The sequence below is a fragment of the Festucalex cinctus genome, chromosome 7, assembly GCF_051991245.1.
Source record: "Festucalex cinctus isolate MCC-2025b chromosome 7, RoL_Fcin_1.0, whole genome shotgun sequence".
NCBI lineage: Eukaryota > Metazoa > Chordata > Actinopteri > Syngnathiformes > Syngnathidae > Festucalex > Festucalex cinctus.
Genome location: NC_135417.1, coordinates 622,579 through 640,650, shown reverse-complemented (window position 1 = coordinate 640,650; position 18,072 = coordinate 622,579). Strand labels below are relative to the sequence as shown.

Here is an 18,072-nt window from a genome sequence, read left to right as displayed (position 1 = left end):
GTACATTTAGCATTAAACACACTAAGTCATCAAGTGGAGAAAAGCTAGTGGACTGCTAGACAAACTTTTATGGTTTGGTTGAACACTTTAGTGTTTAAATTTACCTGCTTATTCCTCTGTTTTGTATCTTTTTACAGTCAACTACAACTGGGCGTGACAAATACGCAACTTAAATGAGGGTTCACTAGTCCGGTGTTTTAACTTTCCATTGTACCTAGAAGAAAACATCACGGCAGTTGTGGTGCCAAGGTGATAGTTTGAAGCTTCCTCTTCTACTAGGAAAAATGACACTCAGTGACTGAGCAGAAGCGGCAGAGGGAGCTGCTGTAAACAACATGGAGGACGCTGCAAAACATGTTTTTCACAGCCTACTGTGCTCCCCTCCACATGGAGGAAGAAAGGGAGGGGGGGGGGGGGTGCTCGGGGGATATTTATAGGCTCATAATGAACATGTGTCCGCCAACACCACGTTGTCCACGCTCACACACGCACACGTGGATAAAGTAGTCTGACACACTTTCAATGAGGTTTGAGTCACAACAAGGCGTTCCCGGAAGTCAGGAAGACAACAACAAGAAGTTTGGAAAAACAAAGTGTTTATTAATACAACCAAAAAAGGCCCTGAATATTCAGGAACATTAGCAAGGTACTTCGTTACGAAGCAGTCGTGCATTTTTCTTTACACGGAGCACGAATACAAAAAGGAGAAACAAAAAAAAACAAAAACAAAAACACAAACAACAGAACTCATCGGAATTCCAAAAAGGTGAAGAGCACCACAAAAGTGTCGTCATGTGACCGTCGACCAGACACTTCCCCCCCGTTTTACAAGCAAACAAACAGACCCAAGTAATAGTAAGCCCTGTGGGAAATGGCCTTGCTTTCACATGCCCGCCTCCCGCACCCTGACACCCCAACCCCCACTATCCTGCATTTTTGCCCACCGGGATCCCCTTTCAGAGGACACCTAGAGGCTTCCCACCACAAGAGCCTTTTTTGTTGTCACATTGCTTGGTGTAGGACCCAAAAAAACTTCCGATACTCCTCATAAGGACTATGGATGAGCTGGAGCCTATCCCAGGGGAACATCCTGGACTGGTTGCCAACCTATTGCAGGAACAAACTGCCTATGGAGAATTTAAGAGTCTTCAATTAACATGTTACATGGAATGTGGGAGGAAACCAGAAACCGGGATTCAAACCCCGTACCGCTAACCACATTTTTACAGTGCCGTGTAGAAAAACTGCTTTAGAAAAAATGACACAGATTGTGTCCTAGATGAGGTTTTTGGTAGTGAAAGTAGCTGCTCCAAGGGAAGTCAAATGAGAGACAAAGGTACACACATGCTTCCTGTCTCCTCTCCCCGAGTGTAAACAAAATGGCCACACACATCACCATAACTTCCCTCCACGATAAAGTTCATGTAGGCCTATGTGGGGGTAGATAAGGCTAGTAGTTTGCAGTACAGCCTCCAAACATGACAACAGATTCTAAGGGATGAGGTGGGAGAAAACAAACGTGTTTACGTGTGTGAATGCTTCTTTTTTTTTGCGTCGTCTTGAAAATGGCGTCCATTTTACCCTCAAAAATCACACACGTGAAAACCCTCGATGTGAAATGTCATTCAACTGAGAGGAAAGGAAGAAATGTCGATGAAAATGAGCAAATTCCGGTGTATTCGGAAGGCCCTTTGAACCCCACACCCCTCCTCATGAGTCGATATTTTCAAACATAAACAACACGACTCATTAGCCGGGCAGCTAACTGGCGGGCTAATCGCCTGGCGCTGACGCAACGGTGCCAACGTTCCGGGTCAAACGAAAAATGAGAAATTTGGGGGAAACAGAAGGGGGGATAAAACACAGCTACCAGTCTTGTCCGGTTTAACATGAAAGTCAAATGGACGACCGCGGAGGGGGTAGGAGCCGTGTTTGAAGCCTCGTCAGCAAGCCACGTTGTCCGCCGCCTTGGGGAAGTCTCCACAGTCCGCCGCGGAGAACTGCAGTCGCCTCACGGCCTCCTTGATCAGGTTGCCCGACAGGATGAGCTCCTGAAGCAGGCGGTGCGGGTCGTCTTCGTCGGCGCGCAGCCTCTTTTTGTTCCACGGTTTGATTTGGTCCCACTCCTGGTCACTGGAGCCGGGGATGTGGTAAGGGCTCGCCCGGCTGCTGCCGCGGTTCCGCAGCCGCATGCAGCAGCCTTGCCGTTTTGGAACCGGCGCCCCCGTGGCGGTGGTGCCTCCCAGTCCTCCTCCGCCTCCGACGACGACCCCGGCGGGGTTGACCACGCTCCCCACGCCGGTGGTGAGTCCGTGCAAGCAGGAAGTCTTCTTCGGGTGGCCGCCGCTATTGTTGTGGAGCTGCAGCGCCTCGCCGATCCTCGTCACCAGCGCGTCCACCTCTTTGGAGTCGACGGTAACGGACTGCTCCAGGAAGATGTAGTTTTCCTTTCGACAGGGCATCGTGAGCGCCAGTAGGTTTGTTGTTGTTGTTGTTGTCGGGGATGAATGAGAGAGGAACCGCTCCTCGCACCACTCCTCGGTCCTCGCTCTCGCCACGCCGCCAGCCTCCCAACAAGCTCCGTTGATTTGTAAACAATGGATGACGTGTAGAGATGAACGTACCAAGTCTCCCGCCGAGGGGCCGACAGGGGGTGTTTCGAAACAAAACCACCAGACTCGTGTTAAAAAATCAGTGAGACGTTTTATAAACACATTACGCACTCAACTATTGTGTCAAACAAATCTACTACTTTTAACAGTATCGATGTAATGATTTACTAAGACGTTGATAATTTTCACTCTAACTAACCGCTGTCCTGCTTTTGGACTCTTCTCGACAAATGGACGTTACGTAACTAACTGCTTGTCAAGGGAAACCAAACCAAACAAAGCACGTTTTCGGTAAGACTGGGAATAAAAGCAACCGTTAACGTTCGGGTATTATATTTTTGCATCACGAGGAAGAACATATTAATTCACAATGCTGTTTTCCATAATAACATCCTCATATGAACCAAAACAAACAAATTGTGTGTGTGTGTGTGTGTGTGTGGGGGGGGGGGGGGGTGTTCTGTTAGGAACAATTGGTGTTATTTGAACCTTTTGTTTTACATCCACGTCAAATACATCCTGTGGGGGACGAAAAATCATTGCATTTTCGAAAGCAACCTTTTAACCATTTGAACCTAAACAAACCAAGTGGTCTGTAAAAAGTGTTGATAATTTGACTCTTTTTTTCTTTTCTTTTTTTTTTAACTCAATTCAACTCAACTTTATTCATACATTTTAAAATCAACCTCCAGTTGCAAACAGAACGCCATAATAAGATCCAGCATAAAATATTACTAATAAATGCAGAGTAGACACATACATTTCTTTCTTTTTTTTTTCATCAAAATATTCAAGTTCTCCATTCAAATTGGCACTCGCATTCATGAAGCCCAGAGTTGTATTCCCTATCATTGCATAGTTTTGCAAACTATGTAAAGTTGTTTGAGTGCACATGATTGAAGCCTCCATGGGTTGCTGAAATTGAAATTTTCACTATCACGATACGAATCATGTCTCTTGGGTTGGCTGCAACCTGAAGTTGAATGTAAACTAAAAACTGCAGTTTTTTAGCAGCTGTTAGTTTGTGTGTTGGTGAGTAGCAAATACATAAGGAATGGTTTATATCTTATGCATCATTTTAAAAAAGTGTATTTGAATGCATCTAAGGAAACATGCTGTGTCCTATGAAACAATAAAGATAAGATTTTGGTTTCGAAGAAGAAATACCACGCATTACTTTTTAGAACAACATCCTCATTTGAACCAAAACTAATTAAAAAAAAAAAAAAAAAAAAAAGGTGGGGTGCATTTGAATAAATATGCACATTAATGCATTTTCATGAAAACACATTTTAAAATCTTTTTTTTTTCTCATCGCATTTTTCTGTTTTTACACCACAAGTGAAAATATATCAAAAACGATTTTTAAACTTTTTTTAAAATTTTTTTAGTGGCCTCACATGAACTTAAAACAAAACCTTTAGGTTGTATAATTTGGATCTGTGTTGTTTGACAATATTCTAAATGCACTCGAGTGCAACCAATGAACCAAATCATATCAAGGTACAGTATTTGTCAAGAGAGTGCTCAAGGGCACTCAAAAGGACAAAATAGGAATTTTACACCAGTAGAATTGTGTCAAACTTAAAATGAGGCAATAAAAGTGTGCCTGTCTTCACTCGAAGCTTTGAAAACAGTCTTCAGCAAGTATTTTTGAGTGCATGGTCGCCATGTGTAGTCAGCGTGGCACCCAGCATGTATATACTGACAATAGGCTTGTGTGTGTGTTGCAGTGGGGAGTACATGGTGTTCAGTTGTGTTTTCTGAGAAACACCACAGTTAAACCTGATGCTCCAGTCAATGAGAGCCCTTGTCACCATATAAGGAGCTACTATGTCTGCCAACACGTGGCGTGGTGAACCAATCGGAGGGCCCCTACTCAGACTTCTTGTGTGGCTCAAAGGCAAGTGGCAAGTAAGACGATGTCGGGGGTGGGGGGAGTGAGAGTGGGAGGAGAAGGCGCTGCTGGGAGTGGTACCAAAAAATGTTGGAAATGAAAGTCAGTGCCAGCAACGGCATGAAGCCAAACATTATTCTCAAAGCAGCCTGATCACGTTTTAGTAAACACTTGACCACAAAACAACTTTTACGCGCACGAGGAAGTGAAGGCCCAATTCACTTTTTGACTTTTACTGGAAGTGTTGACACAACAAAGACTTTTTTTTTCACAGATCAAAACACAAAGTTTTTTTTTCTCGTGACCCAAAAAGTTTTGGAACTCTAGTAAACATCTGATAACGGCTCTCAAAGTTTAATATCAACAGTTGTCAGTATTTGTCGAAAAACATTTTTTGAATAATAAACAATGCTACTGATATAACTAATAACAGGTGAAACTAGTTTAATACCAAAATTGAAATGACAGTTTTAAACCAGATATCAAGTAGCATAGCTCCCTGGATGTACACAACATTGTGGTGCGGCCACATGCCACTCTACTGAATTGTTGCTAAAGATGGCATATCCTCAAAACGTAAGCTCATCTTTACGGGGTCACCAACCCTTTTCAAAACTGCATCAGGAACTCATTTGCAACAAAAACATTGTGGAGTGACCACATGTAGGAGTGTATACTAACATTAATAATTGGACGGCTAATTTAAGATGTTGTTTACATATTACATGAGCTCATCATTAATACTGTGTATGGAACTTCGTTACAATATGAACATGGATGCACGTGCACACAACATTGTGGATCAGCCAGATATCTGGCTACTGTAATGGGTTAATTGGTGCGAAAGAAAAAAAAATAAAAAATCATCTTTGATATTGCACAGGGAACTTGTTTCCTACTTAAACATTGGACGCACACAACATTGTGGAGCGATAGTATTTTTTTTAATTTATTTTAGCAATAATAACTTGAACACTACAGTAATTAAGTAGTGGGATCATCATTAGTACTGTGAACAGAACAATTTACAACGAAAGCATGGACGCACACAACATTGTGGAGTGACTACCATTTTCTAGAAATGTTTTATTTTCCCTGAAGACAGCATCTCCCCACAAATGCAAGATCACCTTTAGTACTGCACCAGGTGCTCGTTTACAACCTAAATATGGGGCATACACAACATTGTGGCCAGTCAATATGTCGGAGTCTACTGGAGCACAAATTGAAGATTTTGACTCCTCATTGTCAACGTGTGAAACAGTGTCGATGGCGTAAGATACTTGACACACCCACCATTGCAACTATTTGGGGCACGGTGTCTATTAGAGTTCCATGGTATGTGACACGTCACAAAAATAACAATGGCAAACCTCTTCTGTACTATTTGAGTCATGTTGCAAGACATTTTTAGGTAACACATGGCAACAAAGGCTGTTAAAATGACGTTTTTGGATACAGTTTGTGAGTGTAGTAGTAGTTTGTGTCAGAGATGTGGACTCGAGTCAACTTGAACACATTTCCGTATAATACTAGTATACTGTGAAGAGTAATAGTAAGAAGAAATTGAGGTGGCTATACCTTTGATTTCCTGCCGTTTTGTTTACCAGATACTGGAGCTAAGACTGCATTAATAAGGTGATTTGACTTGATAGAACACGTGACTTGACTTGACTAAACCTAACCATGACAACATTATTTGTGACTTGCCGAAAAACCCTGTGAAGTGAATTCAGACATTTGTTTCTAAATACATTCTTCATGTTTTAAAATAATAGCTGAAAATGTGTAAAGACTGAGAACTTTTGTAGTACTCAGTTATGGAGATATAGCAATGAATTGTTTTTCAGCATTTCAGTTTTCCTGATTTTTTATTTTTTTTTGGGGTGTGGCTAAAACGGTGAGTAGTGACCTACTTTGAAGTCCGGCCTAAGTCACCCCTCCCCCTGCTGCATAAGAACTTGAGCATGTTTGTTGGCATCGTTACCTGGCGAAATTGTGATGTGCAGCTACTAGCTAGCTAGCTACTAGCTAGCTGTTGCTACACCCAGAAAATTCATGTTCACTTTGGATAGTTTAAAGAGACTTTAACTAATGCTCGCCTAATGAGCCGTGTTGTTTATGTTCGATAGCTGATTGTGTGGCCACTTTAGAGTGCCTCGTTGTTGGCTGACTTGCATATTATGTCGTCTAAAGTCGTTTTGAATGTGTGGAGTGCTTTGTTATTTTTGTGAAACCTAAAAACAAGTAAAAAAACAAAAAACAAAAAAAACGTAGAGAATAACAACAACATCAAAACATTCGACGACTGAGATTAAAGGTTAAATCAAATCCTGTAATTGAGCATGTTTTTGTCTTGTTGTTCCACCGTGCCGCTGTCCATCTGTTGGCGGGATTATACGCCAAACATAGCCGGATCATTCTCGCCGCACGTGTTTGGACTGCACTTGTGTTCATTTATAGTGGCGGATGGCTAATATATTAGAACTCAACTATCAAGTGTGTGGCAATAAACTTGAGAGCTAGTTGAGACTTGTTGAGGTGAGGCGAGAGCAGAAACTTCAAAAAGGAGCAGACAAAAAAAAAATCTTTGCTTGCTCACAGGTCACACAAGTTCGGTGAAAGAAAGAAGTACAGGAAATGATGTCATGCGAATGCAGCTGGAGCCGTTTACTTTTTTATTGTCACATACTCGCCCAACTGTAATATTTTTTGTTTGCTTTCATTCCGATAAAACAATAGGAGAGGATGTGTGAGAAATGAGCACACGCTACGTCAACAGAATGATTACGATCCACTATGGAGAGGTACGTGCCCTCCGAGCAGAGGAATGTACCGGAAGTGGAGGAGAAAAGCCTGTTTGTTGCCTTTACGCCTTTTCCTATTCAGAAAAAAAAAGAAATGAGTCATCTCAAAATGTGTCTAATGTTCTGTTTTAAAGAGGAAGTGAAATTGGCCTTTTGAGGGGAATTGGAACACGTGTTTCCTTGTTCTGTTTGTTTGTTTGGAAGAGAAGCACACTGGGGCGATTGTCTAGTAACAATCCTCAACTTTGTTACTAGAGAGGTGGATTGTAAAAATGATTTATGTAGATCATAAAGTGATAAAGTTCATCACCACGTGGATATTTGTTGACAAAGGCACATTAATATGACAAACACATGCTCCTCATACAATATATATATATATATATATATATATATATATATATATATATATATATATATATATATATATATATATATATATATATATAATACATGTAATTCGTTCATTAATTTATGTTGGACCAAAAATAAGCATTTTTAGAAAATTAATTTTGTATTTGTTAAAAGATACTTTCAAAATGATTTAATTGAGATAGACTTTAATTCAAATTTTATTCATCTTATTTTATTTTATTTGATAGACCGTTCCTCAATTAAAAAAAATATTTTTATTGATAATTTTATTTCAAATTAAAATTCCACGTTATCACAATTTAACTGATATGTTTTTAATGGAATTTCATTTCATTTCTGGACCCTATTTTAAATTCAATATAATTTAATTTTTGATAGAAGTTAAGGTACAAAATTATACTGTATCAAATTTTATTTAATATGTTTTTAATTTAGTATAATTTATCCATGCATCCATTAGACTGGTGACTTAATTATTTCTAAATTGATTATGGCTAATTAGCAATTGAATTTAAGTGTAATGGGTTGTTAAAAATTGATTTGATTTCAAATAATTCTAGTTGAATTGATATTTAAAAAATAAATTTTAATGATTTTTTTTCTACATTTGTTAATATGTGTTTAATTGGTAAGTAACATACCAGGCATTAATAACAATAATGAAATCAAACAATGAATGAAGCAAAAATATTACACAATATAATCCAAAATAAAATGAAATTAATAATATTAAAAAAGGTTGACCCTTGTGTTTGGCCTATTTTCAAGAAATATTTTCAATGTGTTAAGACAACTATCCACATGAACTTGTCATCTTTTGTCCTTGACCACATGGTTGCATTCGTGATATCCGTCTGATAGCATAAATAGAGAGATAAAATTGTCTTAGACAGATAAGACAAATAAAATAACTAAACTATGAGCATGCATGTGTGCTGAATTATTGGAGCCTGCAGGAGGCCATCAAAGGTAAAACCTCTCGAACGGGACACAAGGACAACGTCCCAACTGCTCAAACTGGGAGTCATTTATTTATACATCAGGAGCATTAAAATACTACGACAGGCGTCAATTTTGAAATATGAGCCGCTGCTGGATATCGCTTGAGATGCACCAGTATTTACAACCTGGGGGGGGGATGCAGCAAACGCAAGCTCATAAAAACATGTTGATGAGTTTGTGGCAATTTCTCATCAATGACATCATGGCTTGTATACAAATTGTGGGAAAGCCTCACACAATGACTAAGTGATAAAGTTGATCGCCTCTATGTACGCAGACGCGGGCGTATAATTATGACAAACACAATAGGCTAAAAAAAATAAAATAAAATCTATTTTGTTTGTAGTGGAAACTGTCAGACCAGAAAACAATGGTTCATAAAATAATTCCAACAAAACAACAACAACAAAGAAATAGAACCCAAAAAAGTAAAAAATACATAAATAAAAAGAATTAAAATTCAAAAAAAGGGGTTATTAATTACATCCATCCGTCCAATTTCTTCACTGCTTATTCCTCACAAGGGTCGCGGGTATTAATTACATAAATATATAATTTAATGTAATTTAATTTACAGCCCATTTCTAAAAAAATAAATAAATAAAATAATGTAATTACATTTTAAATTGTTATTTATTTGCAAATGCTGGACTTGTCACTTAATTTATTTTCTTAAGTCTTATAATACATAATTTGATGTCATTTTGGTTAATAAATGATCATGAAGTTCATTGTAATTGTTAAAATAAACATTACAATAATAGAATTTTTAAAATGAGAATTTATTCACATTATTCATTCATATTTATTCATTTAGATATAATATTTTATATTATTTTTATTAAGTGATTATAATAACATTAATTATAAATCTAAAATGAATACTAAGAGGATAAATTATTTTATTATTTATTGTTATATGAATTACTCTTACATTTCGATTCAACATATTCTATTTATTTGATTAATGATTGTTTAATGAATTATAGTATCAAATTTAAAAATGATAACATTGGTTATTTTATTATCAACAAAAATTACATACAGAGATCTTTTATTTATTTAAAATGAGTCTTTTAAAATAAGAATTTTAATTATTTGAATTATAAAAGATAAGAAAAAGAAATCATAATTGGAATTATTATAATAATAATAATTTTATAGTTAAACAGTGTTACATATTTTACGTATACTTTTTTTGTTTGTTTTTTACGTCAACTACACATGATTTGGCCCATGTGGGCTTTCTAAAAATTAGGACAAAAGTTTATCCACCCTTTAGACAGTACAAATATTCGAAACACACTGACCAAAGTTAAATATTTAAAGTTTTGTGATTAGCCGAACAATTCCAAAGCACTCCTTGTTGACGTCGTCAAGCATTTGCCTTTGTGGCCGTGCTCCCGTCTGGAAAAGAACACAAGAGGATCAACTTTGATAGCAGTTGGCGGGAGGCCAGACGCTCAAGTTCACAGAGTTTGTTTCCTTCATTCAGAGAGAGCGAGCGAGCGAGCGACCATTTTTATACTCCCTCTCTCCCGAGGAATGCGAGGCACATGGCTGCCAGTACTATGAAAGGATTTATGTGTTGCACATTTGTAAACACGCACGGGAACGTGATCTCCGGCTAATAGCAGCGTATTTAGAGAAGAAGACGAAGAAGAGGAAAAATGTTTATTAATACACACTGTGAAATGATGGCGTTGAACCCGCCTGAAGGCCACGCAACTCATGATTGGCCACACAAACACGGCTAAGCCTGCTACATGTGTATCTATCTATGTGATGTATGCTAGAATATTAACCGCACATGCTACAGGCTGTTTGTTGTTTTGTACTGTATGCTACATGCTACGATGCTACATATATTCCATGGTCTTAATCCTGATTTAAGGCCAACCAACTCGTGATTGAACATATAAACATGTTCGATCTTAATGCTACATGCTTATCTATGATTTATGCTAGCTAGATGATTGAGTGTATATAGCATGCTGTATTTTGTGTTTGTTTTGTACTGTTTCTGCAACACGCTATATATGCTACATGCTAACACTCAGATACACACTGTAAGAAATGTTTGACCCTGTCTCCACCACCACCAAAATCTCACAGACACAATGATTTGTTAATTTGCAGACACAATGGCTGCCACTCTTAGCGTTCACGTCCAGGTGGGACCGTTAATCATCCACGTGGGACTTAAAAAAGTACACCCACATTTCAGGTTATGTAATCTTTCTTTACAAGGGGAGATTCACATTGACGCTATGCCAACAATACATTGACCCTGGTTGTTTCTGTTTTGACTACGACACCAACTAGAGGGCGCTTTAAGTGAACTACATGGACAAAAGTATTGGAACAAAGCTCATCAATCAAATTAAGTGAATTTTATGCAGCGTTAAAAATAATATAAGTCAAGCGGAGTCCGCAAACTCATTCCTCGAGTAAGTACTATGTAAAAAAAAAAAAAAAAAAAAACAGAACACAAGCACCAAGCAGCCGTTAAGTGTCTTCTGATTTATTTATTTTTAATCAAAGAATGGATGTCAAATAGACAAAATTGTAGAATAGGAATGTGCAGTTCAGATACTGCTCGAAAATATAACTTTAACTAAAACAATATATTAAGTCTTTATGTAATAACATATATTTAGGCAAGTACACGCTTAACAAATAATCTTAAATGAAATGTGTTTACTTGTGAAACAGCATGAGGCTCACCAGGCAAAGGTTACATAGAAAACCATAATGTGTTTTCTCAAGTTCAAAATGTAGTTCTGTAAGCTGAAATGACAACATTTTTAGGCAAACATAGATAACACCACATACCATACCTGTTCTTTTTTGTAGTCCCGTTTTATGTACTTCTTATAGATTTCTATCATGTTTCATGAAAATTAATGTCTGACTTGAAATGTGAAAGGCACAGATGATATGGCTATTTTGCAGGATCTCTGTGTGAAAGACTATTCAGTATTCAACAATACTTCCTGTTCTTTTTTCATGCCGAAACATTTTCACGGATTTTTCTGTGTCAGTGTTTTGTGTGAAAGGCACAAACCGACACTTAGCTCTGATGCAGCTATTTTGCAGGATCTCTGTGTGAAAGACTATTCAGTATTCAAGAATACTTCCTGTTCTTTTTTCATGCCGAAACATTTTCACGGATTTTTCTGTGTCAGTGTTTTGTGTGAAAGGCACAAACCGACACTTAGCTCTGATGCAGCTATTTTGCAGGATCACTGTGTGAAAGACTATTCAGTATTCAAGAATACTTCCTGTTCTTTTTTCATGCCTAAACATTTTTACGCATTTTTCTGCGTCATTGTCCTATGTGAAAGGCACAATCCGACACTCGGCTCTGATGCAGCTATTTTGCAGGATCTCTGTGTGAAAGAAGTCTTTTTGTCACATAAGTTCAGCTTTCAAAAGAATCTTTTCCTTCGTTACCCCCCTTTCACCCTGCTCATCAGAACCACACGCATCTTTTAGAACACGTGCTTAGTAAACCCATAGTGGTGCTTCTTTACGAGGAGGAGTCCGTATGATGCAATCGGCAGCGCTGTACACATCAAGTGTGTTACATAATGCCAGAAAAAAACCTGAGAAAAAAAAACTGAGACCACAACATGTCTTTTATGGGACGTTCCACACAAGTGAAGAAGAAGCTGTGCAGAGACAGTACGATTTGATTGACTGAGCCGCTGGAGGAGGGCACAGTGACCCCACATATATCCTCCACTCGCAAAACACCAAATTATGTAACGTTCCTTTACGGCACGTGTGTGCATGTGTGTATGTGAGGGAGTGCTGACTGGTTTAGACGTCGACTCCTGTTTTCACCTCATGAACCGAATGAACCCATGATATGGTTTGCAACTAATAATATTCACATTATATAATGTCATATATATTTTGATCCTCTCTGGTTTAAGTTCATTGAGGACAATCTGTACAGTTGCACCACGACAACCGTAATAAATAAACATCGTGAGCCGCGTCACATCGCTTGCGCCCTACTATATCGCTGTTTTTAAGGGAACGTTTTAAAGATTGTTCTTATAGCATGCAGGCATGTTTTCAATGTAGTACCACATTGTGCCACAACATGTGGGGCAGCACTGAGCTCTGCTGGAAGATATGAAGCGTAATTAACAGCAAGAACAAGACACAGAGAAGCTTGCTTCCTTCTGTAACAGCTGTTCCTACTGAGCAGAGATTTACAGTAGATATAGAGTAAAACACAAAAAGAAATAATGAGGCCAAGACATTTCAAAACTTTTTCCACCAGAAACTCATTTACTGCCAGACAGTTTTCAAAGTTGAGATCCTAGCTGTTTTAGAACATTTTGACTGTCGAAACCAACAGAAATTATGTGACAATATAAGCATCGCGCCTACCAAAAAAAACCAAACAAACAAAAAAATACAAACAGACGTCGGCTTCATACTATGGAGGACCAAAACTGCCAAGATTCAAAATAAATAAATGACTAAATAAATAAATAAATGACTAAAAGTGACAATATAAATGAATATAAAAAAATATAATACGAAAATTATATTAAAAAAGAAATATATAAATGGAAATCGATCTGTTTTTATTTTCACTTTTTGTCATTTATTTATTTATTTATTTAGCCATTTATTTATCTATTTATTTAGTAATTTATTTATTTATTTAGTCATTTATTATATAGTCATTTATTTAGTTATTTATTTAGTTATTTATTTAGTTTTAATTTTGGCAGCTTTGGGCCATACTGCCAAGTCGAAATGTTATTCAAATGAGGGGGCGGTCCTAAGCGTGAGTTGGGTTGGACACTGCCTGTCATTGGTTGAGTGAGCAGGCGAACAAGGAAGTCCTGCCGGCTATATATATAAATATATATATATATATAAATATATATATATATATATATATATATATATATATATATATATATATATATATATATATATATATATATATATATATATATATATATATATATATTTATTTATTTATTTATTTATTTATTTATTTATTTATTTATTTATTTATTTTTTGACCTGGCCAATATCTCCATTATAAAACTCAAATTTGAGTCCCTGGAGTATGAACCTGCTCATCCCTGATTCAGACCGTGCAGGTGTACCCAATGAAGTGTCCAGGTGTTACGCACACTCAAAATGAAACTAATGCTGTATGTTTATGGTTGCAAACTTTGAAGCTTTATTCCGGTCCGATAGAGGTTTAATTGTCCCAAGAGACACACACACACAGATTTGTAAAGTCATTTGAGCTGATAAGACGCTCTCATGCTTTCTATTTCTGCTCTTATCTAAAAGGAAGAAATGAGCCGCAATCTAACTCACTTCCACTGGGCGGGTAAGCAGGTAGAACTGGGAGCTGAACGATGCCCCATCATGTACATACATACACGCACATGCACAACAGGAGTCATTTATGCTTGGATAAACAGTAGACTTCTATTATAAAAACAAAAAACACCACAGTCATTGTTGATGTCTTTTTACATATAAACACGATATGCACAAAAGTATGGGGACACCAGGAGAGCAAAAAGGGTAGAAAACATTAATTTTATGAAATCTGAGGTCTTCAATGACAACTGCTGCTATCGTTGTCTGTGTTCTTATGCACCAAACTCAACCAAGCATGTCTTTAGGACGCTTTGTACTGCAAAGAACAGGAAAAAAAAGGAAGTTGTTTTCCAAAAATGACATATAGTGACAAATAAGGCCAATGCTTTAAAATTAAAGCTAACATATAATATAATAAATAAAAGAAAAATTACTAATAATAAATAAAATATATAATAAATAAATATAATGATACATATATATATATATATATATATATATATATATATTTAATATACTTGAAAAATATGAGTAAAGTTCATACTTAAGCAAATACAAAATGATTGCTTCAGTACAAAATGGCTGCTTCAATTTTTTTCCTTTATAACTTGAAATGTATTGATTTTAAAACCAACAAATACTAAAGTTTAATACATTTTTTTTCCATGTAGTCTGGATCTTTTTTTTGTCTATTATTATTATTATTTTTTATTTATTTATTTTTTTAATGAAAATATAGATGTTTTGATATAAAGTTAAATATAAATATGGCCATTGGTGACATTTTGGTACCAAAATCATGTCTGTGGCTATTATAGGACTTAAACACATGCAGTACTTCTGAATGTTTGTCTACGAACAATGAATTTACTAGTCTTTAACAGTCATGATTTGGAAATATACAGATTTTCATATCATTTTATTTGAAAGGGACAATGCACATTAATGAACAACAAATTAAGTTGTAAATGTGCCAGATTCTAGCAGCTGTTGCTAATTTGCAGTAGTCCTTTTTATTTTTTTTGTAGTCCCTTATACATAAATACATTAAAATACACATCATAAAGCAATACAATGTCAAGATAAAACAGATAAGAGCATTGCAATAAAACAATAGAATAAAAACAAAACAATATAAAAAGAGTTCATTGTCGCACTTCTGATTGTCCTTCAGCCAACGTTATCTGCTTCACAAATGAAACTGGATATTAACTTTTTGCATTCTGGTCTGTATCCGTTATATGTCTGGTGAATTTCACATACTCAGTGGCAAAGATGATCCTATATATTGATGGCGCATATAAAGTAGTTATACTAACGCTAACGCTATACTCTGTTTTGGTCTTATTCTTGGAAGGACTGAATTGTTCTATAACTTGTGGTCCAAAAATGAAGCATTTGGAAATCAATAAGTCGTATCTCTGACCCAACAATTACACCAACGTCCAGTTGTGTGCATTCAATGATAAACACAAACTTTGTTTTACAGTCTTGTCTGACCTTATCAAGCAAGCGCACGCGTGCAAACAGTTAAGAATGTATGTTGACGTTCCCTCCTTTCAGTTTGATTACATAACATGCAAAACTCTTCTTTTTTCCATACCGGGAGTTGAACCCGGGCTACCTCGGTGAAACTCAGAAATCCTAACTGCTAGACCATATGGGAATAATCCTGCCATCTATATGTGAACAACTGCACACACAATTATGTGTTACTAAAACCGAGCAATGTGTATGCCACGTGTTTTACGACACTTCATGACTGTACAGTATTTTAACCCCTTCAGACCCATAAAAACATTTTCATGTTCTTTTTATGTGGAAAAATAGTCAAAATCAGTAAAAATAAATACATTTTGCCCATAGCAGAAAAAAATGCGGGTCTGAAGGGGCTACAGGCACAGAACGTACAGTATGGAAGAAGATTATACATGTTGGGGTGTGGTGTCATGTGGGCTAAAAAAAAATAAAAAAATCTCAAATTCAAAAATTTCATTTTTTTTTTTTTTCCACATCAGAGAAACTCTCTGATAGGTGAGTTTTTCCATGAACCACAAATATACGGGAGTCCAATAAATAATTTGCATGAGCATCACTGAAATCTAATTTGACATCCTAAGTGCCTCTAAAGTTGTTTCCATGTCGACGCACCTCACACACACACACACACACACACGATCTGATGCTATTCCCGGCCCCTGCGTCTTTCTAGGAAGCCGCCAGCATCTTTGAAACTTCACACTGACCCGACTTGGATGCTAAAAATAGAAAGTGAGCTCATCGATTGGCTCACATTGTGACGTTGCAAAGTCCGTCGTCGCTGTTTGCCGGCCGTGTGCGCCCGGTCAATGACTGCCCCAGCAAAGTCAGTAAGTCAATATTTGTTTATTTGTCTGCTTGTTCAAATACGCCGTAGTTGGTGTAATTTTTTTTTTTTTTTTTTTTTTTTGAGTCAGCACGTTTCAGCTGTCATATTTTATTCACACATAAATAGTTGAGGGCCACAGCTGGGGTCCTCATTGTTGTGTCTGTGCTGTTACCATGGTTACCGAAAGAACACAAAATGGATGCTTCTCAGGGAAACCAACTTTCACCAACTTCACCAGCATCACGATGCATCTATCACCGCTATCACCATAGCAACCAGAGCATCAAACTAACCTGCATTGTTCTCGCAACTAACCATCTACTTCTGCATCCTTCAAACTTGCATCGCTATGGTGACTAAAGCATCATACCCAACTCTATCTCCATGACAACGCAGGTGTCATCCTCACCTACATCACTGCGGAAACCAACAAATCCTAATTTGGGAAATTGAAGCATCATCATCACGGGCGTCTCCATGGCAACTCAAGCAACATCCTCACTTGCTGTGGCTCTGGTAACTAAAGCATCATTCACATTGCATCACCATGTTAGTCAAAGCATCACACACACACACCTGTATCTCAATGGAAACTTGAGCACCATCCTCACCTGCATCACTATGGCAACCAAAGCACCATATCCACCTGTATCCACATGGCAACCAAATCAGCTTCCTCACAAATATTTTCTGATATTTTTAAGGAAACCATAATAGATCACACCACGTGACCATAACAAACATTATCACATTATCATTTTTTTTAAATAACAAATTAATCTGTTATCCAGTTATCTACATTTCTAACGTGGAAACATGTCAGCAGTAAAGCTGTGCTGCTGCATACTTCCACTGGAGGGCAGCATGTATCCATAAAACATTTGCCGTGAGGTCTGAAACGTTTTCCCCTTTTCATTGTCTCTTGAAAAACGTACGTACATATACTGTACTGTTTGCTAATAAGACTGCACTGTAATATACATTACAGTAGATCACATTATTATTATTATCTACATGGCCACTTCATTAGGTACATAGACACAAACATCTCAAGATACATTTTTTCTTCTTCTTTTAATTAAACCTATTTAAAAGATTGTAAAATTCAGTATATTTACATAGGCTCGAATTAGAGTGTGAACTTAACGAGGTGTCCATGAAGGACCAGGTAATTGAGTTTATTGCTGCAGTTCTCTCTTGCCCAGTAATCGAACTTGGAGTGAGTCATTCACAGCAGGCATGTGGCCTCCTGCTGGCTCAGACCCGCAACTGGTGACCACATTGGCGAATGGCGACCACCATCATATATGCAACAGTGAATGACTGATTGATTTATAAATTGTCTTGTTTTGCACTTGGCTTTTAAATCAAATCCTTCCTCCTATTACGACAGTGCACGTGCTTTTATCGTGTCGATCCTCCTACCACCGAAAGGGGGCAGTACTATCACATTTTCTGTTAGCAAGACAATTTGGACGTGTTTTGTTTGCTTTGCTTGCATGCTTTGTAGTGACCCGCGGCCCAGGACCCCACTGGATATGTTCAAACACAACAGCTAATTTGAGAGAGAGAAAAAACAGTGTGGTGGGGGAGGTCGAATTTATTGTTCGTGTTGTGTTTTACATAGAGAGCTAGATA

General features: G+C 37.4%; 1 protein-coding gene across 1 annotated transcript; it reads right to left on the bottom strand.

The window, feature by feature from the left end:
* Positions 1-579: 579 nt before the first annotated feature.
* gbp (glycogen synthase kinase binding protein) lies at positions 580-2,594 on the bottom strand. Its single transcript, XM_077527987.1, has one exon. It carries the CDS (start codon positions 2,460-2,462, stop codon positions 1,944-1,946), a length of 519 nt encoding a protein of 172 aa, XP_077384113.1. The 5' UTR covers positions 2,463-2,594; the 3' UTR covers positions 580-1,943.
* Between the last annotated feature and the right edge of the window lie 15,478 nt (positions 2,595-18,072).